Source organism: Colletotrichum fioriniae (genome assembly GCF_027942845.1).
Source record: "Colletotrichum fioriniae strain IMI 355084 chromosome Unknown scaffold_4, whole genome shotgun sequence".
Taxonomy (NCBI): domain Eukaryota; kingdom Fungi; phylum Ascomycota; class Sordariomycetes; order Glomerellales; family Glomerellaceae; genus Colletotrichum; species Colletotrichum fioriniae.
Window position 1 is genome coordinate 1,662,034 of NW_027076840.1, and position 23,275 is coordinate 1,685,308.

Genomic DNA, 23,275 nt, shown 5'->3' on the forward strand with positions numbered 1-23,275 from the left:
GAGTGATTGGGGGAAATTGACTCTGGTCGGCAGGCAATGAGAGTGGAGACTTGGTGGTGAGAGGAAAAGGTTTTGAATTTATAAAAACCCAAGAGAACAGAAAATAAGGAAGCTACGGAAAAACACCTGGGTTGGGAAGGAGGGAGCGTGAGGTCGTTTGGGAAGGAAGGTAGGGAAACAGGAGGCAGGCAGGTACCGGGAGTACAAGCACCACAAGACACCTCCCGTCAGGCGAAAATCGGACAATGAATCACTTAGCTCTATGTATTGCATTATTCGTTTGGGATCTTTAATCCTCACAAAACACAGCAGATGTTCTTGTATGTAATACGGACAAAGATATTGTAAGATACACTTCGTTCTGGAGCCACTGCTTCTTGGATAATAACACAAGGCCGCTCCCGTCACCGTTCCTCTGTGCCTTTCCCAACCGTACCCTGCCTTATTTTCTGTTTCTTACGACCCGTACCGACGCCTGCACCCCCATTCTCCAACGTGGTCAGATCAACTTGAGGCATACTCGTTCATCGTCCAAAGATTATTGTCGACTAGTCCCCACCTTCCGTCATCAAGAGGGTCTTCGTCTCCAAATTCAAGCCCGGGAGGATCGAAGTGTGAGAATCTGTCTGGTGAACTTGACATCACGGCGAGTCGCGCCCTCTCGTTGATTTCTTTGCAAGCACTGTGAATTCTCTTGAGTCTTCCGTCATCTGTAGCCTTGATAAGACGCTCGAGTAAGAGCAAGGCTGATTCGACGTTGCTTTGATCCGTCAACCGACACGGGTTATCTGGACAGGCCAGGTTGTTGACGGTGATGAACATGATACTTGTCAGGTAGCCGCACGACACTAGCCTGCAACGGAATAGTCAGCAACAACTGTGAGGAGTGAAGAAGGAAAGCCCAAATACCAAGTGAGAGCAGAGTCGTTCTCGGGTGTTGCAGCATAGAGATGCATGCAAGTCCGCGCCTCCGTAACCAGCTTGTCCCAGCAGTTCGGAAGCCGTGCTGCCAAGTCGGAACGCGCTGCGGGAGTACTTCCCTTGTTACAGCTGAGCAGTCCTTGAAGCCACTCGAGATGGTGCGAGTCTGCGTAGTGCGTTGTCGCGATGAGCTGCAGGTGGGTGTAGTGAAGTAGGCAAATGTATCGAAGATACTCCGTGGCCACGGTCGCTGCTGCAAGCTCTGGCTGGAAGTCGATGGGTATTGAGTCTTGCCAATTTTCCAGCATCTTTCGGATGCGAAGCATGTTCTGAGACTTTTCTTGGTCTGACAGCTTGAGAGCTCGAACTGAGAAACACATGTGGTATAGCTTTCCCTGAATGTAGGCAAGCTGAACAGTACTGCGGAAGTAATTGAACTTTTGGCCAGAGAAACCCATGATCATACCTACATCATCTGGAGGGCTTAGAGATGGGATGTCCACGTCGATATCTGACTCCTGATGCATAGGCGGCTGCGTCAACCTCATGGATAGGTCGCGGTCGAGTATGAAGGCGATCCAAAACACCCGGCTCCTCTGCAGAGCCTCGGCCGGCTCAAACTCCTGCGCCGTAGACTTCGTATGAAGTCTAAGGCCCTGGCATAGCCTAATTGCAGTTGCTATAAGTATGGACGCCGGGCCTTGGTCCGCTGAGCCATGGAATACCAGAACCAGTCCAAGTAAAGTCTGCAAGACCAGCATGCTCGGCTCTTTGATGACCAACCTGTTTAGGACGGATTGGACGTTATCGATATATCGCTGCATATTCTGCGTCTCTTCGTAGCTTGAAGCGTAGGAATGCCGGTGTGCGAGGGCCAAGACGACATTGATGGCGGCCCAGACGTCTGACTTACGGTGCGCCGGGTATGCGTACCAACTTCGCAGCATCTTGACAAAGCTTTCTCGCTCAAACAGAGGGAGCACTTGGTTCGAATTCTGGAAGTAGTCTTCTATTGAAGGCAGGATCTGACGCAGGGGTGGAAGTATTTTGCCAAGCTCGTGACCCGAGATGCTTGAGCCTGGATTGGTAGAGGACTCGGGTGATTCGTTGAGTATTGAGTCAGTATTTGTCGCCCAGAGATTGTGCTCCTCTTCAGAGATACTTGCAGCCGAACCCGGCTCCAACGAAGTCAGTGAGGATTCTGGGTTGGCTGCCTTGGACGAGGGTTGTTTTTGGGCCTCCAGTTGAGCTAGCCTTGCTTCCAGAATTTCTATCTTCTTGGCTCTATGACGATTATGCTGTCAGTCGATCGATGTTTTTGGCGGAGAACTCGAAAGTGAGGACCTACTGATTTGACTTCACAGCAGCCGCCCTCGTCGGGCCCGTATAAGTGCACTCTGAGTTGTATAACTTGCAACCGGAACATCGGGGCTCTTTTGCATCACATTTGATCTTCTTAAGATAACACAAATCGCAGGCCTGTATGGTTCAGGTTCATTGTTAGTCCTAATAAATTGAAGGCTGCATCCGCCCGGCTCAGTAGGTGCTTGATGCTGGAACCACTCGCCTTTCTCCTCCTAATTCTTTTGGGCTTGGATGTCTCCATCTTTTCCGTTAAGCGTATCTGGGTCTTCGTCCAGGCTCTGTCGTTCGGTGCGATGTAAAATAAACCACTCTGACGATTCAGTAATGGAAGCCACGCTGCGATAAGCTCTTCGTTTCCTCTTGGATGGGGCCAAGTGGTTAAGTAGATTATGGTTTTGGCTTGAAGCAGGGACTCGGGAGGTAGTTTGACGAGACCCCGCTTACAAATGAATGAACTAATCCCAACAGGGTTAAAGGCCAACGAGCAAAATCCTTTGTACGAATTACTCCAGGCACCTGGATAACAATCACACAAGTTCTTCCTTAAACCTGCATACTGCTGTGCCAAAACACTCTAACCCTTGCGGTATTGGATAGGCGTCTGGAAATAGGACATAAGCTGACGAGCCAGAACAGCCAAAAGCAAAAGACGACGTTGGCCTGATTCGAACAGACGCTCCCGAAGGAACAAGATTTCTAGTCTTGCGCATTAGACCACTCTGCCACAACGCCGATTGGTCAACTCTTTGAGGAGTGGAGATGCTCATTGTGACCTGGATTATGGCCTATATTGGATTTAGGATTGAAATGGACGAACGCGATGTCTTCTGCGCGCACTCACGGACGGCTCGAACAGTGTTTGTTTATATCCATGGTTCGGATGACATCTCTGCGATGTAACTCAAACTTTTGCCATACCATTCCCTGGAAACTCTATTCATTGCTTGTACGCACGTACCCTTCGCCTTACCTTCAATAGCTGATTGGAGATGCGGGGCACAGGTTGTTTTGCCCATCTGTCTTCATACAATGAAACTCATATCACATCAGTCACGGCAATGAGGTAACTTCTATATTGAGAAGCCGTGGGTTTCCCGGGTTCTACTTACTATGTTCACAATGTAAACAGCCAAAACATTTGTGCACTTGCTAAATCTCAATAGGGTTACGGGGCACGCCCACAGTCTTTGGATGTGCAAAGTTTCGCTGCTTAAACAAGCCTACACATCATGCAAGTCGTGGCGTTGCACTTCGTGCAGAAAAACTTCGAACCAAACTCTTCGCAAATGGGACAGCCGGGGGGTGCAAGACATTTGTTCGTTGAATGCCATCCTTTCCACCCATGAGGCCCATTGTCCATGCATCCCGGCTGTCGCCCAGAAGTGACAAGTCGCGCCCTATTGGGCGGACTGCGCATTTTCAACTCTCTTGGCTCCACGGCTTCGTTGAAGATGTGCGAGTTCCTAGTGTAAACGTCAGTAGTAGCAGCCCGATCTCGAACTTGGTAGTCTTTGGGAGTTTTGTGAAAGTCTTCATAGGTCGTTGGGGTCTGTTCTTCTGCATAGTATTGCTTCTGAGGCTGATGAATTTGAGGCCGTGGCATTGCCGGCTGCTGGTAGAAGCTCTCTGCTTGGGGAGTTGCGAGCACTTCAGGCCACCGAGACTTTTGTCGCGCTTCAGCCTCTTTCACCTTGTGCGCGGTTGTCTCCAGAACCGCTTCTAGTCTCTCCTTGCCTTTCTTCAGCTTTTCTTTCAGCTTTTGTTTGACGCCTGCAAATGTGACCTCCGGTAGGGCATCGCCATCAGACGTGCGTCTTTCCCACGCCGAAAACCTGCGGAGGCGCAAGCTCTTGGCCCTGACCACTGGTTGTGTTGACTTGTCGTATCGTGTGCGCAGAACGGGATCACTGAGAACTTCGTAAGCCTTTGTGATCTGCATTTGGTGGATTGAAAACTGTCGGGTTGGCATTCCGTTGAAATCTTGGTTTCTGGACGAACCAGCCATGCCTGTACTTTGAGATCTCCCTGCTCTGTCAAGTGCTTCGTGCTGACTATACTGACGAGCTTTTCCCACCAGGCCATAGAACGCATCTTCGATGCATTTTGGTGTCGCGTCATTCCCGATGCCGAGAATACTGTAATGGTCGATGGGCGTTGGTGGATCCATTGTTTTGATATACTTCAGTTAGACCCCCAAATACGGTGCAGGAGAAGCGCTTGAAATTAATTCATACGTTGAAAATGGGTTGAAGAGGGGTCAAGACTTGCTCTGGACTGGAAGCATTTATAAGCACCCTGTGGGGATGTCCATGATACTCAAATATTACCAGCGACCACGGAAATCATTGAGAGAGTCCTGAGCAAAGTTTATCAGGTCAACAGACTCAAATCAGCTTCAGCATACAATGAGCTTTCACCAGAAAGTCGTCTCATGGCATGAGTACAATGAAGATAATGAAGATGTTTGTTGACATCTTGGCGTTGAACCCCAGCCAAAGAAAGCAGGCCCACTGGTTAACAAACACCTCGCTGAACAATAGAGGCTCGAAGAAGTAGTCAACTGAAGTTCGGCAAAAGCTTTCCTTGTCTTTTGCATTCTTCAAGTTCTTGTCACCCTACTCGAGAACAAAAGAATACATTGCATGGATCAGGAAATGAGCTGCAAAAGGCAACAGCTTCAAAAGGAAAGCGTCGATAGCACAACCTGGTTTCGATCCAGGGACCTCTGGGTTATGAGCCCAGCGCTCTACCCCTGAGCTATTGTGCTTGTTCTAGTTGTTGAATGGCGAAGCTCATTTTGATTTTAAGAATGTTGTGGGAAGGGTGGATGAAAGTGTGACCCACTCAAGGGCCGCAAACTTTGCTGGCCCACCAGCTAGTGTGGCAGACAACTTTGGCCTCAGAGGCCTCAGTGGAACAGTCATGCCACGACTTCGACTAATCAGGGAAAGCTGTCTGACTCTTATGATGGACCTGGACGGATAGACGGGTCTCTCGAAAGCCATAGCCTACCGCTCGTGGACATGGAGGCAGGAAGGCCGACCCAAGCGTTCGGGCCTCCGAGGGGCCGGTCCCACCGGAGATAGGTCCGGCAAAGTGGCCGAGTGGGCGTCGCATGCGTGCACATCTGGAGAAAAGGGACAGAGCCACGTTTCTCCCCATATTATTGACAGGCTTTTACATAATTGTCTACCAGTCTTTATCTATCTACCAAGCCATCTCATGTTGACTCAAGGTGGGCTTTGCGGGGTGAGGATCCCCGACGTTATCTTGGGGCGGATACTGTTCGTGGTGTTGGAGAAAAGGCCGATCACATTTCCCGAAGCCATCGGGAAAACGCCACGACTACGGAGGATGACCGACGTCACCCGATGCAGTCAGCATCCGGTCAACGGCCGGAGAGCCATCTCCTGGATGCGGGTGTTTATATCCGTCTCATAGCTAATGCCATGTTTGCTCTTATCGCAAGCAAGCTCATTCGAATTCACCAAGAGCTGCGAGTGCATCATCAACATTTGATCTAGACATCCTCGTCAACTGAGCCTTAAAGTTAGTTAGCCAAGATGATAACTCCTGTAAGTGGGCTTTCGAGTAACATAACAATCGTAAGGTATTTATTACTGACAATTTTCAGAGATGGAAACGGCTCGTGAGATTCATCGCAGAAGACGATTGGAGGGAATATATCGGCGAACCAGTCGATGAGACTGTTGATGGTATGGATGCTTCTTCCTTATCAAGTAAAATCGTATTCTCTGACACTCTGAATAGTTGGAGCTGCTCTGGCCGCATCTCTCCCGGTTCCGGCACGAGTTTTCACTGGAACCTCAGCCTTGGACGCCTCAGCAGAGCCAACATCAAGGATCCTCAACGTTCAGAAACTCCTTCCGCCCCTGACGCGCAAAGAAATCGGTACAATTCGCTGTATCGGCCTCAATTACCGCAAGCACGCCAAAGAGATGAACCTCGACCTCCCAGAGCACCCGACTCTCTTCTTCAAGCCCGCAAGTTGCCTCAACGCGTCAAACGCACCGCTCCTCATCCCCCATCAAGCAACGGATCTGCAAGCGGACTACGAAGCTGAGCTAGCCGTCATCATTGGCCGCGACGCGAGGAATGTCAGCGTGGAGGATGCCATGGGCTACGTGCTCGGTTACACTTGTTCCAACGACGTCACGGCGCGAAAGCACCAGTTCGCTGGGGCTCAATGGGGGTTCGGAAAGGGATTCGACGGCTTCGCTCCGATGGGTCCGTGTATCGTCAGTGCAAGCAGCGTTCCGGACCCATCCGTGATTGAGCTAAAGACGGTCCTCAACGGCGAGGTAATGCAGGAGGGTAGAGGGGACGACATGATCTTCTCCATTGCCGAGATCGTGGCGTATTTGTCTCAAGGCACGACGCTGGAGGCCGGGACTGTGATCATGACGGGGACCCCCCACGGGATCGGTGTGAGTAGGACTCCACCTGTTTTCTTGGCTCCTGGAGATGATCTCCGCATCGTGATGAGCCACGGCCTAGGAAGTTTAGTTAACAAGGTGGAATATGAGGAGAAGCCTCAGAAGAGCACGATTGGGGCAAATGGGGTTAGAGCGGTGAACGGTGTGAATGGAATGAAAGAAGTCAAGGTCAATGGATTCTATTAAACCGAGGGAGCCCTCTTAGAATATTGCAAAATGAACAGCGCATATTTGTCCACTGGAAATCACAACTCTTAGTTCTTTATTACATCGAGATTTACGTCTCGATGGGATCGCTAGTCAACTTCAGGGGGTAGTATGATCTATCTTGCTTCCAGGCCTTAACTCCCAGAGCCATGCCGCTTAGATAAGTATACATGCGTTGTTGGAAATCCCTCCGCCCTACACGACTTAGAGTTTCCAAATCCCCGGAACTACGACTTGCTACTCCACGGATAATGCGGATATGCATGGCCATAATGTACATGCCTTGCGGAGCAACTCCGACTTCCGGGGCTCCTAAGCCTTACAAGGCCAAGAATCGGCATAGACGGGCTTCTACATTGTCCGAAGAAATGGGGCTCAATATGCGTACGGATACCGCCAATAGGTTTCTACGGAAATTGAGGTCCCGTACGCTTAAATGCAATGAGTTGTGCAACGAGTTGCGATGATGTTGCCATCTTCATCTGAATGGATTGGATGCCTAACGAATAGGGTATAGTTGTGTGTTGATCACTTCTCTAGACAGAGAACTTCCCAGCGCGTTAGCTTGAACTCTGGTAAGAGTGGAATACGAGTATTTTAGGTCGCCGAGTCGCGCCCTTGAAAAGTGGCCCAAGACTCAGTTAAATTATACTCCATAATCGCGGGACCTTGCCCTGGCTATCCTAGTAGGAAATTGTATGAAAGCTTAAAAGAGGCTTTGCTGGCTACGAGTAAGGTACGGATACAGGTCGGTTCGTCGTGCAAGTGATACTTAGAGTACTGTGCTCACCTGCGCTGACTCGCAGCAAACCGAGACCGACACCGATACTCGGACAGAGCGTATTGTGGACTGTAAAACAAAGTCAAAATAATTAAATACAGCATCAGCTTTTGAATGAGATTGATTGTTGTCAGCCTCCGGGGCAAGAAAAATTATGCCCACCGCAACGACCGGGGAAAGCAGTGCCGGACGCCGAATGGCAATGATGCCGTATCTCAACATATCAGAAGTACAAATACCTAGCTGGTCTCAGTAATCATAACAGATGAAGTTCCTCATCAACAGCCAATCAATCAGTCCAATACTCGCTCTTTCAACCAGCAACCAGCAACCAGCAACCCAACCACCCAGCCAGTTCTCCAGAAACTAAATAACCCAGCCGCCATCATGCAGTTCTCTACTATCACCCAGCTGATCCTCCTCGCCACCGCCCCTCTGGCTATGGCCAGCGTTGCCGCTGAGCGCACCAGCAGCAACAGTGTCTTCGACGTCCGTATGGAGTGTATTAAGAGCAACTGCGGTGGTGTTGGAGCCGCTTGCGCTGGTGCCTGGGTAAGTCACACTGCCAGCGGCCTGCTGGAATGTTCATCGTTCACGAAAGCTGCTTCAAGACTAGAAGTGGCCTTGTAGATGAACTTGTTCGTTTGAGAGAATTGACTAACTGTTTGAGTAGTGCTGCGTCCGCTACAACAAGGATGGCTGCAAGTGCATTGCGCCGGGTGACATCTCCGAGGTAAGTCTATCCTCTTCTCATAAAGACTGTTTTTACATACTAATCGACTACCTCAGAACGGAGATAAGTGCCCCGCTGCGTAAGGGAACTAGGGAAGGCTACTGTACTTATGACGAGCGGCAAAAGCGAGTGGGGGTGTCGAAGAATTTAGAGAGCAAAATAGAGCATATGAAATTTCAACAGTATCTTTCCAAGAAGGTTCATATTCCTGGTGCACTATTTAGCAAATCGACTTGACAGGTCGTGTTTGATACTCTTCTGCGCATGATCTTCCGAACCAACGCTGGACGCCTGGGATCCATGCTACTGTTGGACTTAACTTGGTCTCAACAGCGGACACTCGAACTCTACTAGGTAAACTACTTCGGATGATGCGATGTTCGGTTCCGACACCGAGCAATAGCTGCAACTGGACTGAGCTTGTCTTACAGCTCTTGCAATGGTCTAGACTTGGCTTTATGATTTCCTCATAATTGATCTTTAAGCTATCATTCTTGAATTCGTGCTCAGATTACATGCTTGCTTGATCATGCATAAGAGTGTTGATAACATGCTCCCATTGAGATAAGTCTCCGCTCTCAGGAAGAAAGAATCCAGGATCGTCCCATGTCATCTGTGCGCTCGTCGTGCTGTAAGGAAGGCCCAAGCCAGCCATCAGAGGGTCAAAGTCGGGACTCTCGACTGGCAACTGAGGTTGTGTCTCCATTACTGGCGGTTGGCCAACCGGCTGAGAGAAGCGCCTGCTAGGTGAAGCTGACGCTAGAGCTAGCGGTACTAGGGTGTTGGCTGGTGGCGGGTGAGACTGCCTTGCCTTTTTGACACAGAGCTCAACTATTTTGACTTCAGCGAGGGCAAATTCATTGAGCCAGACGTCATTTCTCTGCATCTCGCAGTATGCAGATAAATCCTCGAGGATAGCCTGAGAACGCCGAGAATGGGGGTCGCGGACAGCAATAATACCCAGTACAAGAGCACTGTTGAAGAGGTTGTGTGGTCCCAGACTCCACTTCAGCCTGTCGTTAAGAGGTTGGTTGAACATCTTTAGACCCATGTCAAGGTCTGCGCAGGCGGAAGCTATGCATACGTCGTGGCTATGTCTGTACCGATTTGTGATGGACTGACGGAGAAGGAAAGGCCGGTGTAGTGTGACTCTTGCGAAATGGTACATGCTGTGCAGATGTAGTCTCTGCCAAGGGAGGAAAGGGAGGCGGTCGTCCTTGGAAATGTCCGGGTCCTCCAACTCGAAATATGGTGGTAATCTGCCTCTCCAAGTATCGATCTCTTTGTCGAGCGTGAGAACAGTCTCGTAGGAGACTGTGAACAGACCGAAACATCGCTCTTGAATCTTGCCTACGACCACGGCAAGTTCGTGAGCTAGGCGGCTGAAGACACTCGCGGTTGGCTCTGAAAGAGGTGCTTCTGGGGCCGAGGCGGCCTCCTCGTCATCAAGGTCGTCTAGCCAAACATTGGAGGCCTGCTTAACAAGACACTGTTGATCAACAATCGCAAACGGTCGTCCGAGAGCTAGTGCTATGGTTTTGTCGAGCATGTAGAGATTGCTCCATAGCCGTCGTCTAGTCTCTGTTTCTTTTCTTGGAAGTCTCCACCGTTCACCGTCGATATGCATGCCCTGCGCCTGAGCCATCCTCATAGCGAAGCTCGTTGTGAGCCAGGACTCCGGCACACGGCGGGTGTAAATGAGATACCGAGTGACCAAAACACCAGCTCGCACGAGATCCGTCGACTCGCCGTAGAAAGTCGGGGCAATCACAATGGCTCTTCGGGCGGCCCAGTAGAACCGTTGAGACGTGTCGTAGACCTCTCGCTGAACCTCCCTGTTCCGTGGTCTTGGGCAATCTAACAACACCCCATACGCCAAGACGATGAACAGCAAAGCCAGCCAGCGAAGGTCAATCGTAGCAAAATCATCAAAGCCGAACTTGCGAGACCAGAAGTTTTCGTACTTGGCTTTGAAAGAGGTTGGCTGAACCGCGTCAATCGCCCAGTTGAGTTCGTTTAGGAAGCATTCCGTCAGCCTGTCGACTGTGGACTTCTTGCGCGGCAGCAGTCCCAGAAGATCCCAAATCTGAGAGAAGGGACCATTCTCCTCTCTGAATGAGTGAGTTGATCCCGCCTGGGGTTTTGAGCTGAGCCCAGATGATAACTCTGGAGCGGGCGCTTGGATGATTTTTGCGGCGGCTTGAGGGCCGAAATACGAAGAGCCGAAGAAGGATGGCGCATCGCGGCTTTTGAAGAGATTACCGACAAGGTTTTCTGAAGGCTGGTCTTGGCCGCTACTCTCGCCTTGCCGCCCTCTGCCACGACTTGAAGATCTTGATGGAAAGGCTCTAGAACCCGAGGAGCTATCAGGTTGCTCAGCATCTTGTGCAGGGATTGCGTTCGTGGAAGGAGGTGAGACTGGGGTCGCAAGGTTGGCGGTTGGCGAAGTCATGAGAGAATCGCGGTGGCCTTGAGACACTCTTGGGCCATCGTCTTCGACTAAGTGGCTGTAGGAGCACGACGAGCCAACTCCTCGCCTTTCACAGTTGAAACATGGCCGCGAACCATTGCACTGATGAGGTGAAGTCAGTGAGATGATAGGATTTAATTTAGAGTCTAAGTAGGCTCTGCAAGCCGTCGTCAAATTGGGTTCAGCATTGGCGCCGTCAACTACGTTTGCACCGAAACTACCTGCTCAAAATGAAGTCTCAGCGTACTAGTGCTTCATGTAGGCTGCCGGGAAATGACGAGATGGCTTCGATGAGACTAACGTATCGTGCCAAAATGACAAGGAGACTGCAAGCTCACTCACTCTCTGCTTTCGCCGATGACACGACTCGCACGCAACCGCATGCCTACCTCGCTTCCTCTTGCGAACAATCGGACTTTTCGGATTAGTCGTCCTGGGCGTTGGGGTTTCCATTGAGAAGATGCTCGGACTGTCTGCCGAAGTATTGTCGCGTGCTTGCGAGATCGGGAAATGGGCCTCTTTTGTACCGACCAGAGGGCGATGTCGGGGTATTCATGTCATCAAAGAGACTTGGCTATCAGCCTCTCCACATTTTGCCGAAAGGAAAGGCTCGGCGCTTCCAGGCTATTCGCGGACTAAGAGATAAGAATCCTACATTCCCCGGCTTTGCCCCCGCTAGACCACAAGGATAGTCTTTTGATGTGACGATAAGCTTGCCAATTTCCCGACGCCTAGCTATGCGTGTCAGTCAAAAGCCGACTTTGTTTGATAGGCGAATGCAGTGACCTCACCGTGCCTTTGTGATGCATCCTTGGCCTAAGGTAGATATATGCCCTTTGAGGGATACTCTGTCAAGTCGTATGAACATGTCGTCAGCTCTAGACAGAGTCGCAACATATGTACATCAATTCGCTTGATCAACTTAGACGTTCCACAACCGCCGATCAAAGGACAATGTCTTCGGAAAAGATACCAATGGACGCCAAAGATGGTAATTTCGTGCCCCATTCGGCGGCCGCGAGCTCCGACCTCACGATCGATCCGGCTGCGGAAAAGCGTCTCCTTAGGAAATTGGACGCATGGCTCTCGCCGATGATGATCATTGCTTTCTTGGTCGCTTACCTCGATCGCAGCAACATCGGTACGCAACGCTCAACTCACAGGTGTACTGCAATTAACCGAGTCTAATTGGGTCTGAATCTAGGCAACGCCGCAATTGCAGGCATGACGGAGGACTTGAACCTCACGGGCAACAAGCTGAATGTCGCTGTTACTGTGTTCTATGGTACGATGCCACACCCTATTCAACGCGCGAACGAGCCCTGGCTAACACGGACTTTAGTAACTTACATCACCTTCGAAATACCGGCATCCCTGATTCTCAAAAAAGCACGACCGAGTCGACTTATCCCATTCTTCATCCTGTCCTGGAGCGCAACAGTCATCGGTTCGGCCTTTGTCACCAACTATGCCGGTCTTCTCGCAACTCGTCTCCTGATCGGTGTCTTTGAGAGTGGTCTTTTCCCGTGCCTGACGCTCTACCTCAGCACATACTACAAGCGCGAGGAACAAGCTCGAAGAATTTCATACCTTTTTGTCGCGTCTGCGTTATCTGGTGCCTTTGGCGGTCTTCTGGCCTACGGATTGACGAGCTTGCACGGTGCAAGTGGCTTGGCTGGATGGAGATGGCTTTTCCTTATTGAAGGTGTCATCTCCGTGGCAGTTGGCTTGGCCTTTATCCTTCTGCTTCCTGATAGCTTCGAGTCAGCCAGGTGGCTTACTGAAGAGGACAAGGCGTTGATGCGCATCCGAGCTGAGCAGTCCAGGGTCTACCAAGGCGAGTCAGAGACGTTCGATAAGCAAGAAGTCAAACTCGCATTCAAGGATCCCAAGGTTTGGCTGTCAGCTGGCTGTCAATTCTGCGCGAACACGTGCTCTTTCGGCTTCGGAACTTTCTTGCCAGTCATCATCCGCGGGTTTGGATACAGCAGCATCAAGACCCAGCTCCTGACTGTGCCGGTCTACATCTGGGCGTCGGCAGTCTACCTCACCATTGCTTATATCTCGGACAAGATCAACAAGCGTGCTGTGTTTATGGTTCCTATGGCTTTAATTACCGCCACCGGCTACGCTCTCATGCTTGGTGTAAGCATGAAGTCAACCTCGGTCCTCTACTTTGCGACTTTCGTCACGGCGACAGGCATCTATTGTGTTGTCGGCCTCAATGTCACGTGGATTTCGAATAGTAACGCTGGATACTTCAAGCGTGCCACGGCTATTGGCCTGCAACAAACTATCGGAAACAGTGCTGGTATCATGGCTGGACAGATCTATCGCATCACTACTTCGGACGGAAGATACACAATTGGCCATGCAGTTTCTATCTGCACCATTACGATTGCGTCGGTTGGCTACTTTACCATGTGGACTCTGCTAAACGGAATCAACAATAAGAGGGAGAACATGAGTATCGATGAGAGGTCACGAGAGATTGACTCAGGAAAGAAGGGCGATAGACACCCTGATTTCCGATACACGCTTTGAGCCATTGGGGGATTTCTCCAGTGAGCAGAATATCTTTAATGATACTACTCCAGTTACCTCATCATAACGAAATTCATGCTCGCATATCTGTAATCAAAGTTCGGGACTCCTGCCGTTATCAATGGTCCTGTGAAGTGATTAATAGTGTCTTTTGATTGTCTCTCTTTTCATGAGGTGGGCAAACAACAACGGATTTATTATAAATGCAAGGGCGAGATTATTTTGAGTCAAAGTTTGAGGCCTCCTGCATGCTGCATGAGACGGCAGCGAGTAGCAACGCAAATAGATCATGCCATCGAGATTAAGCTCTTTGTTTGGCCGGCCATCAATACTCAGAAGTGTAGGCAAAATATGGGCCACGGTATTCAAAAGCGGCCTGCTCGGAAGGCTGCCCGGCCTGAGCTGGAGGTTCGGGTTTCCATATCGTTGAGGCTTCGGCAATTTTCATACTGCATCAAATGGAGCCTCCCAGAATAAGAGACTACTACGCAGACTTGTGCATCCAGCAGTCGGCAACGGCACAGGATATACGGCGCGCGCATCGAGTGCTAGCCATCAGACTTCATCCGGATAAACAGCCGCCAGGAGCAAAAGTTGACACCGAAAAGTTCCGCATCGTAAGTTTGTAGGGCGTATTTCACAAGTTTGCTCGGCACATGACATATACTGTATCAGAGACTGATATTGGATTTCATGAACTCAGATTCAAGAGGCGTACGAATATCTTCGAGATGCATCGAGACGGAACCGATATGACATGTATTATGAGGACGTCAAAGAGAAGTGGAGAGCATACCGGGAATTTAAGAATGAAGAGTGTGAACGAGAACGTCAACAACAAGCGGAGAAGGAAGAAAGACAGAGGCAAGCCGATGAGGCTCAAAGGGCGCGTAGGAAGGAGGAGGCCAGAAAGGCCGCGGAAGAGATGGCTGAGCGACTCGGAAGGGACGCTAAGAAGGAAGAAATGGAACAAAGAGCCCGAGAGTATTGGACTAAGCTCCGAGAACGGGAAGATGCCCAAAGAAGGGTAAGAGAAGAAAATGAGTGGCGGAGAAAGCTGAAAGAGGAGTTTGCGGAGTTGCGGTCGAAGGAAGCGGCACGAAAAGCTCGAGAACAACAACAACAACAAGACGCCAAGGACAGACTCCGTCGACAGGAAGAACAGGCCAGAGAGCTCAAGCATCAACAGGAGCGCGCTGCCCAAGAGCAGCTCCATCGAAAGAGAGAAGCCGAAGCCGAGAGAAAAAGCATGGATGCCGCGGAGAGAGCGCAGAAGCAAATGGAAGAGACAGCCCAGGAGCGGCTGAAGATGCTTAACATAGAGGAAAAGCTGAGGTTTGCCGGTGGGCATTGGGCGGAATTAAGAGAGGCGGCGGATAAGCGTGAGGCAATGGCAAATTCGGAGAGGTTCAATCCTTTCAAGCAAGAAAAAAAGTGCGATCATACAAGATACGGCTGGCCAAGGAAGAAAGGACAAGCGATTTGCACATTCTGCGGGGAGAAAAGAGCCAAATTCTCGTTCCGTTGTCCTGACTGCGATGCCGCGGCTTGTCCAGGATGCAAGGCTAAATACTGCTATTTTTGATGCTCTATGACAGAACAACCTCAAATGGAATACTTGATGAACAAGACCCAGGCAATGATGATCAGCGAGCAAACCAGGCCAATGCCTACTGCAGTGTATACCTTAGACGGCTTACGTCCAACGCAATCCTCAAGCTTGCCCTCTTTCTCAAGTCCCATGCGCCTCTTGTTGTTGATGCTAAGAATTCCCGAAAGATACCTAAGCGAGAATATCAGTAAAGATGACGAGTGGAAATCATACTTCAGTAACTTCAACTTACTTTCGGTCCAAGATCCCGTAGAACAGGCCGAGACAGAACTCCAGACCCTTGACAGCAACAAAGAAGGCAATGACACGTTCGTATGTGCCCCCCGGGGTGATGTCTTGCAGCCTTCCGGCAATCATGTCGACGATGACGCTTCCAGCATTGTTGAAAACCTTCCAGATTCCGAATACGAGTCCAAGTTCAAGCTGGTCAGGGACGATGAGGGGAATCGACGCTAAGAAGGGAAGAGCATTCATTGTCGATGCCACAGATGCAATAACCATGGAACCAAGAGCGTTCGTCTGAGTGTATCCAATGAGGCAATACACCAGGATCCAAATAGCGGATGTGATGCTCACAAATACCATTCTGTGACCAAAGAAGTCGAAATAAGAACCGATCAACGGTGCGCAAATGACAGGGATGACCTGTTGCACCGCGGATGTATACCCGGCAAGCTGAGCCGTAGACCCTCGAGTCTCAGTAATGATGTCGGCATTGAGACCGTTGAATCCGCCTACCACACCAGCTTGAAGAATTTGCGTGCAGGCAACGAGCCAGAAGAAGCGAGGAACGCGGAGGAGGGAGCTCCAGTCAGGAAGAGCTCGCAATGTTCGAGTGCTCTTACTGGTGTTTGTAGTCGCAACTTCGGTGTTACCAGCCTGCAAGCGTTCACGACGAGTGATCTCCCTCGCTCGCTCCTGGCCAGTGGGCATGCGAGTCCAATCTGGACGCGTCCAGACCCACCAGACGTAGAAGATATTTTGTAGCAGGTTGGCGAAACATACAATGGCTGGGATCCAGAGCGCCCAGCCCCAGAAAGATGTAGCATCTCGCATTGGAACCGCGGTGGCTTTCGCAATAAGGACGATGAGTTTTCCTGAAAGCAAACTGGTTATCAGCATCTGTGTGTCTAGGGCAAAATGTGGTGTGTGTGTAGTAGCGGAAGCCGTACCGATCGACAAATCCAAGCCGTATACCAAACCGAGCCCCTTGTGTTGGAACCAATGGGCCAAGATCTTCAATCGGTGTTAGCCAGGCCCGCGGTCATAGTAATACAACATTATGAAACTCAATGAAGACTGACCTTAGATGTACATGTCTCAATAACAGTGCTGCCAAAGCCCATTATGACACGGCCAGCGACTACTAGAGCGAATGAATCCTGGTTGGAGCCAGCCGCTGAGATCACCGCGCCGATGAAGATTGCTACTGAGCATGCCAAGGAGCCCCTATTGATATTATGTTAGCGAATAAAGGTCTTATATTGTTTGTTTTCCTCCAACAAAATGAACTTTGGCTGGGGCTTACCATTCGACGCCATAATGATCGAGCCCGTAACCCCCCAGTATTGGAAGAACGGTATTCACGAGCGATGTGGCTGAGGATATAGCTCCGTACTATAAAGAGTCAGTATAGGTCTTTCTCTGGAAAACTATGATTTCCAAACCTTACCTGAGAGTTGTTGATATCCAGATTCTTGATCAAAGTGCTCTTAAGAGGGCCAAGGGTGTTCTCAGAGAAAGACGAGCCCCATGAGAGGGCTACACCACAAAAAAGAGCGGTAGCCTTCCAAGTCCACGGGAAGTCTCTGATGGACTCAGAATCATCAGAAGGATAAGTCGTGGCGTCTGCGATGCCCTTCTCGTCGGCCTCGGACCGCGTTGGTGAAGCTTTATCTTTGCCGTCCGCAACAGGCAGAGGCCGTTCGACTGGATCCTTAGAGATCATTGCAAATCACTACAACAAGTAGCTGAGGAGAGAACAGGGAAAAGACGAGAGAATTGAGCGTGCAAAAGCCAGAAGTTTACCACTGAGGAGGCGCAAAAGGATCAGGTTTTATCGATCTTTGCTCGTACATCAGATAAACCGCCAAGACCGTGGCTCGGCGTCGGTTTGGCTCCACACACATTGAAATCCTAGCAAAGTGCACTAATGCAAGCGCCCCAACGCGACCCATTTATGATGGGCATGGGCGGGTTTTTTAGACAAGTGGGCGCATCTTGGGTGGCATTGTGACGGCTGACAGCAGGGGCTTTGGCTTTCCTGGGACGGATTCCTCATTTACCCCTCGTAAGATTTGCCTTGTCACTCTTTTGGCAGGTAAAAGCGTCTTACATGGGAGTGAAAGAATCTTGAAATTTATCGCTAATGATCTGAAGTCTACGTTGATATCTCTAGTTCCCCGCCTAAAAGTCTTCGGAGTGTACGTCTATTCGAAGGTCTCGCTTCTTCCGCCAACTTTCCGCCGAATCCCTCACAGCTTCCATCAACGATTCTGGGCCGCAAGTGGCCATTAGGACTCTTTGGCGACTCTCGACGGACTGTACGGCATCGCTTATTACCGATTCTATGTCTATTCTCCTGAAATGGAGATTATAAGCCTGCTCGACTTCATGGCCGTTTGTTCGGGCAAGCAGACTACTTGTGTCGTCGGCGCTTGATATGGCTCCGTAACCCGGGGTTCTGTTTCCAGACAGTAGCTGACTTTCAACGTCGTAAGGACCATCGTATGCCGTGGCTACTGAGCTTGATGTCGCCTCTTCATTTGTGACATAGAGTGATACTTTGACGGCTGGTCCCATCTTCATGAGATTGCTGAGATGTTCGGAGAACCACTGGAGATGATCTATCGCATCGTTAGAGAAAAAAACACCGAAAGAAATGGATGCACTACAACTAACCTGTACGTCTGACAGTCCACACGAACTCAACTGACTGAAGCTTAGGTCTCTCAGACTGGCCCAGTATCCGGTTCATTAGACCAAATGTGAAAGCAGCTCCACTTCCACCAGCGATAAATATCAGCTTGTCGTAGTTGTCCATGTTAGGACATACACCGTACGGCCCATCAACCGATGCCCACGCTGTAGAACGAGGATGGCGTGCAGCAAAGTTGCTGACAGCTTTGGTAAAACCCTGGTGAGACTTCATCACAAGCTCCATGCCGAAGGGACCATTATTGACAACCGTGAATGGATGATTCTCATATGCATGAACCCGAGGAATCCAGAGGAAGATGTGAGTCCCCTGTGAGACAGCTTGGAGACGTGGCCTTTTGAGAAGCAGGCGAGTTCCCCCGTCCGGGAGTGGATAGAAGGTGACGGAGTTATGGATGAGATTGTAAAGCATCCTGGAGGCTCGGATTGCGCGATCTAGCAGCCAAAGTCCGAACGCGAAGCTCATCAAGGCTGGTATTCTCTTTGCCCAATTTGGTCGATGCAGCCCCGTTAAGATGACGGCGGCGGCGAAGCCAGCAATGTGACTAATGTAGAAGAGCTCGTAGTTCCTGTGTCTCATGATGCCGAGGAAGAGAATGATCATTCCGATCGCGGCGCCGATACCAGCCAAGTCTTCGGGTTTCAGCAAGCTGGCCAACTTGCCATAGCGATGGAAGTGTATCGTATAGAAGATGGCGTGCAGAGCTAGTAAGAAGACAGCAGTATATCCCACAATTCGGTGTAGAATGTTGAGTTGTGCATGTGATACTCCCACCATTGGAGTCAAAGGTGTATTCTTCATTCCGAAGAAGATGCACAGCGTCATATTTGCGGCGCACATCCTGGACCATGTTAGCTGTCGCAAAAAGAACTTGAACATTGTGTGAGAGTCACCATCCAAACCTAGACGCCCAATGGTTGAGCAGGCGCCTCATGACAATGTTGGTTGAGCATAACGTGACGTTGACGACGATGTAGACCCCAACCATCGCGATGAACCCGAAAGAGGGCCTTCCAAACCATCCCCAATCCACGCGCCTCTCCAACTTTCTAAGAGCCTCATTAGCGTCTGAGTTTTGGGCCAACAAGACGTGTTCCCACATACCGGAAGAAGTCAACGCATGCCCGGCGCCCGGGACCCTTTAGCCCCTGAGCTGATTTAGAACATGGGTTCTTGTTGGAAGTCTCACGCAGCCAATAGGCCACGAAGGTCAAGAGCACGAGACCAAAAAGAAACGCGACGTAAAAATGTAAAGTATCCTCATTAGCTTTCTGCTTTGGGCTCTTGAATGCTTGCACCATCTTGTCGGCGAGGATGGTTGAGGAGACGGATGTGGTGAGACCGAGGTAGAACGAACGCACAGGCAGACCGAGTCACGAAACGGGAGATGTGCGCTGATTGATAAGATGAACGTGGGGGAAGATTGATAAGATTGATAAGATCATCCACCACAGAGATTTTCGGGGGGGCCCACATGCAGTATGCCACGCGGTCGCTTGAGAGACAAATGCTTCGACACGTGAGCTGGCCAGCTGGCCGTTCTATGTAAGACAGCTTGGGAAGTCCCAGTCTGGTCACTGACAGCTGACAAAATCCCATCTTTAAGCTGGGTTGCCCCAAGGCTGCAGGGTAGTTGACATCGAGCGTTCTCTCACGGTGAGAAAAGCCTCGATGGTGGAAACCCAGACGACAGGGGTGTAAAATGCTGCAGATTTCTCACGGTGAGTAATCATCTCTGGATAGCGGGTGAAGTGGAGAACAGCGCAACGAGTGGAAGTCAGAATAACTACCGGCATCGGACTCCGTGAGCTTGTGGCGTTAGTCTGTCCAACACATTGGAGCAAGTGTGCTAATGAGGGATCAGTTGTCTGGGTTAGAGGGCGAAACCAGAGCTCATGATTCAGCATTTTGGATGATGAAGAACAATCTTGTCTTATTTGAACTACGACCGGCGACAGATGTACACCCCTCAACTGTATTGCAAGACTGTTGCCACTTCTGAGTATCAATAATGCTTCAGAACATAAAGTTTTTTCAATCAACCCTCGCGAGACGGTCTTAGTCATGGTTCTGTGCAGCGAAACATCTACTAGTGTCTCGAATTAGAGCGAGGTACTGACATTTCATAATATATGATTACTTGCAACGTGGACTCGCCGAGCTCTCAAAAGAGACGTCAGCTCGTGGTTTAAGTGCGATTAGTTTCACGGATGTTACATAATTTTGACAAAATCGTGTGGACATTCTGCAAAGCAAAACAAGTTGAGGATCGTGCGACTGAACACCAATGTCCTTGATCTCTCAGAATAGTGAAAAATTGAGTGGCAAATTGTTAGAGGGAATATTCCAGATGTCTCAAAGCGAGTTTCCTATCACTCACCTCGTCCATAGTATTCTCAGCATCCAAGTGCTCCGAAGCAGCATCTCCGAGCCATGCTTCCGGTGCTCGGCGGACTCACGGGATCCGCCTTGATCTGATAAGCTGATAAAGACCTAAATTAATCGCTGTCTAACTGTCTCTGTCAGTAAATGTGGGCATAAGTCAAGGGTTAATTGATTGATAACTCCTAGTGCGGGTCGGTTCTCCGCAAATCCGACCAAAGCCGAGATGCACGAGTGGAGCTCAAATTCTGCATGAAAGGGGGGGGGGTGCCATTGCCTCTCTCGCACAAGTCGCCATCAAATGCTCCGAGCCGCCGCGCGATGGATAACTCTATATGTCTCTGTAGCTCGATTCGGCTTCTATCCCAAGCAATATGACGAAGATCGAGCTAGAGAGTTGATCCCTGCCCTCAACAGCCACCTTGAGGACGTCCGCCGACTCCTGGCAAAGTCAAAGGCACTTTCCCGGGACGTGCAGTATCAAATCACGCCACGCAACCAGCGTACGAACAAGGCCCTGTCCGTGGACTCAATTGACCTCGCGCCCGTCAAGCAGATTTACGAGGTCTTCAGCGAGAATGTCGATGGCTTCTGGGTAGCCTCTGACGACCGTGTCAATGCCGACTTGCGTCGCCGGTTGGCTTGCATAGTAATATTCTTGAGATCCAAGTTGGATCCTGAAGCCTCAGTGCCACCACATATCGCCAAGCCATTCCACGGACAGACAAACTATGCGGATATTCGCAATTCTGGAAGAAAGTATATCCAAATCGCCCGAAAGCTGGGTGGTCTGGGATCGATTCTTTGGCTTCCTTTAGACATTCCGCCATCCACGTAAGACTCAAGAGGGTGCACTACCCATGTAATTATTTACAAAACTAACTTATACCGGGAAGTTATGAGCGATACTTGAACATAGATGATGAGGAAGTCTTCAATCATTTAATATCTCTCGCTCCGCAAGTCACGGATCATGCGGACGTAGTGCAACGTCTCATTCTAAGTCAGCTACGTGGTGAGCTGCCTTGTGCCTCTTTCCTCTTTGGGCTTATATACTTATCCACGACCGCAGATTCATCTTTAAAATTATCTTACTATAACCTCTTTGTGGACTATTCAGAGTTGATACCAGCAGTGGATCAGCTGTCACTGTTACTTCAAGCATTCGGCGCAGTCGAAATTCCCGAGGTCCTTCTGAAAGGTGTGCGAAGCCAGCAGCGTCGATGGAATGCCGACGGAGAAATAGATGCTGTCGAAGCTTCCAAGTTTGGTCTTTCGACCGAGCTGGTCAAACTTATTTCCGACGACGTTGAATATGCATGTGCCATAGAAAGCCCTAACATCATCAAGCGCAGGCTGGATAACGACACCCTGGCTTTGTCGCTATGCCCCGAATTTTCAGTTTTTCTGTCTCGCGTCTTACGACCAAGAACTGTAGAAGAACTAGGGGCGGTTGCGTTGAAGGTCCTTTGCTTTGTTTGTCCACCATGTTACGAAGGCAACACGGACTGGTATGGCCAAATTTTGACCGACGACACCTGGCTTCAAACTGACATTTTACAGGTCCGAGCCATTGAAGTTGGCCGCTTGGCCTATCGTCGAGAAGACGACGAGAGCGTATAAAGTGCCAACACCGCTCAGGACACAACTCCTCGAGGCCATTCTTTTCTTCTGCGAAAGAGACTCGGTTGCCATGCGCCATGTTGCTGTGGATAGGGCTAGATCGTTGTTGCGAAAATCTATGCCTTACTATCTCCACGCTACCGTTGTGCTCTTCCGCAGCGTTCTTTACCGCAATGATGGGGAATTCACAAAGTCAGAAGCCCACATACGCGACTTTGTATGGCGTGGCCCGCGACCTGTTACTCGACGGGACCACTCGCTCCATGGACGACTTCACATATCCCAGATGGAGAATAAGATCAAGTGCACTGACGACGACGTTTCTCTACTCATCTACGAATGGAAAGCAGAACTGCCGCTCTCGACTCTGGATACCGAGGTGACATTCCGGCTTCAGAGCACGGCAGCGCGGTTCTTCCAATCCATCGGAAACTTTGCTGCAGCCAGGGCTTCTCTGGAACAGACTCTCTCGCTTGACATGACAAAACCGCTGCGAGGGAATACGCGGCGTCTGTTGGTGAGCAGACTTGCCGACATGTACTGCGAAATGCAAGAATACTCAAAGGCGGCCGAGATTCTTCGGCCCGAGCTGAGTAGCTCAAATAAGCCCGAACTCTCACGTAGAGCCTATCCGCGTCTGCTACTTTCATCAGCAGAGTTCAATATCGGACTCGGAAATTTCGATGCAGCAGAGCTACTACTTAGGGAGCTCGAGACGCAACATGCCACACCGATTGGCATAGACACGCTCTTTGATCAGCAGCTACACATGCGTGCTGTTCTCGCTGTAGCTCGGATAGCCCACTTTAGGTCAGATAAGAACGTCGCCGTGACGCGGTGGAGATACGCCCTGCAAGAGATTCAGCGTATGCACGCCCTCAAAGCAGAAGCCGGCTTCACGGCGGCGACGATACATTTGTCCTTGGCTCATGCACAGCTTGCTGCCGGCGATGCAGTAGGTGCCTCGGCATCTTGGGCTGCTGGATCGGACATACTCAAGACTGAGACGTGCGAGTTCTGGCTTCCTATCGTACCGACCGTGTGGCTGAAGAAGGTCACCCGTGAGGTCTATGAAGCTCAGGGTTGGACGTTTCGCATGATGCTACCTGGCGCCAAACCTGACGCTACAACACCGTGATTTTTCAACACGATGGCGAAAGCTCGATTAGAAGCGTTTGGAATGACTAAGTTGAATTTGAAGATTCTTTTCTTGCGCGGCGTTACGGTAGACAACTTCTGGAA

General features: G+C 50.2%; 8 protein-coding genes and 2 non-coding genes across 10 annotated transcripts; 5 read left to right on the top strand and 5 right to left on the bottom strand.

Moving 5' to 3' along the window:
* Nucleotides 1–504: 504 nt before the first annotated feature.
* Nucleotides 505–1,868, bottom strand: N0V96_004301 (uncharacterized protein; the record flags this gene model as incomplete). The annotated part of the gene is made up of 3 exons (XM_065757079.1): nt 505–853; nt 910–1,587; nt 1,705–1,868. The coding sequence occupies 3 exons, from the start codon at nt 1,866–1,868 to the stop codon at nt 505–507; spliced, it is 1,191 nt and encodes a 396-aa protein (XP_065614292.1).
* Nucleotides 1,869–2,936: 1,068 nt separating this feature from the next.
* On the bottom strand, nt 2,937–3,018 carry N0V96_004302. Its single transcript has one exon. It is a non-coding gene; the product is annotated as a tRNA-Ser (tRNA).
* A 1,963-nt stretch (nt 3,019–4,981) lies between these two features.
* Nucleotides 4,982–5,053, bottom strand: N0V96_004303. Its single transcript has one exon. It is a non-coding gene; the product is annotated as a tRNA-Met (tRNA).
* Nucleotides 5,054–5,657: 604 nt separating this feature from the next.
* N0V96_004304 (uncharacterized protein) lies at nt 5,658–6,929 on the top strand (the record flags this gene model as incomplete). Its single annotated transcript, XM_065757080.1, has 3 exons — nt 5,658–5,718; nt 5,985–6,002; nt 6,058–6,929. The coding sequence occupies 3 exons, from the start codon at nt 5,658–5,660 to the stop codon at nt 6,927–6,929; spliced, it is 951 nt and encodes a 316-aa protein (XP_065614293.1).
* Nucleotides 6,930–8,118: 1,189 nt separating this feature from the next.
* On the top strand, nt 8,119–8,547 carry N0V96_004305 (uncharacterized protein; the record flags this gene model as incomplete). The annotated part of the gene is made up of 3 exons (XM_053188369.1): nt 8,119–8,283; nt 8,405–8,464; nt 8,521–8,547. The coding sequence occupies 3 exons, from the start codon at nt 8,119–8,121 to the stop codon at nt 8,545–8,547; spliced, it is 252 nt and encodes an 83-aa protein (XP_053054331.1).
* Nucleotides 8,548–8,975: 428 nt separating this feature from the next.
* N0V96_004306 (uncharacterized protein) lies at nt 8,976–11,387 on the bottom strand (the record flags this gene model as incomplete). Its single annotated transcript, XM_053188370.2, has 2 exons — nt 8,976–11,036; nt 11,277–11,387. 2 exons carry the CDS (start codon nt 11,385–11,387, stop codon nt 8,976–8,978), a joined length of 2,172 nt encoding a protein of 723 aa, XP_053054332.2.
* A 501-nt stretch (nt 11,388–11,888) lies between these two features.
* On the top strand, nt 11,889–13,478 carry N0V96_004307 (uncharacterized protein; the record flags this gene model as incomplete). The annotated part of the gene is made up of 3 exons (XM_053188371.1): nt 11,889–12,075; nt 12,139–12,219; nt 12,277–13,478. The coding sequence occupies 3 exons, from the start codon at nt 11,889–11,891 to the stop codon at nt 13,476–13,478; spliced, it is 1,470 nt and encodes a 489-aa protein (XP_053054333.1).
* A 458-nt stretch (nt 13,479–13,936) lies between these two features.
* Nucleotides 13,937–14,785, top strand: N0V96_004308 (uncharacterized protein; the record flags this gene model as incomplete). The annotated part of the gene is made up of 3 exons (XM_065757081.1): nt 13,937–14,095; nt 14,182–14,505; nt 14,573–14,785. The coding sequence occupies 3 exons, from the start codon at nt 13,937–13,939 to the stop codon at nt 14,783–14,785; spliced, it is 696 nt and encodes a 231-aa protein (XP_065614294.1).
* A 533-nt stretch (nt 14,786–15,318) lies between these two features.
* N0V96_004309 (uncharacterized protein) lies at nt 15,319–17,038 on the bottom strand (the record flags this gene model as incomplete). Its single annotated transcript, XM_053188373.2, has 5 exons — nt 15,319–16,187; nt 16,263–16,326; nt 16,395–16,539; nt 16,619–16,707; nt 16,763–17,038. 5 exons carry the CDS (start codon nt 17,036–17,038, stop codon nt 15,319–15,321), a joined length of 1,443 nt encoding a protein of 480 aa, XP_053054335.2.
* A 3,673-nt stretch (nt 17,039–20,711) lies between these two features.
* On the top strand, nt 20,712–23,171 carry N0V96_004310 (uncharacterized protein; the record flags this gene model as incomplete). The annotated part of the gene is made up of 2 exons (XM_065757082.1): nt 20,712–21,244; nt 21,974–23,171. The coding sequence occupies 2 exons, from the start codon at nt 20,712–20,714 to the stop codon at nt 23,169–23,171; spliced, it is 1,731 nt and encodes a 576-aa protein (XP_065614295.1).
* Nucleotides 23,172–23,275: the final 104 nt, after the last annotated feature.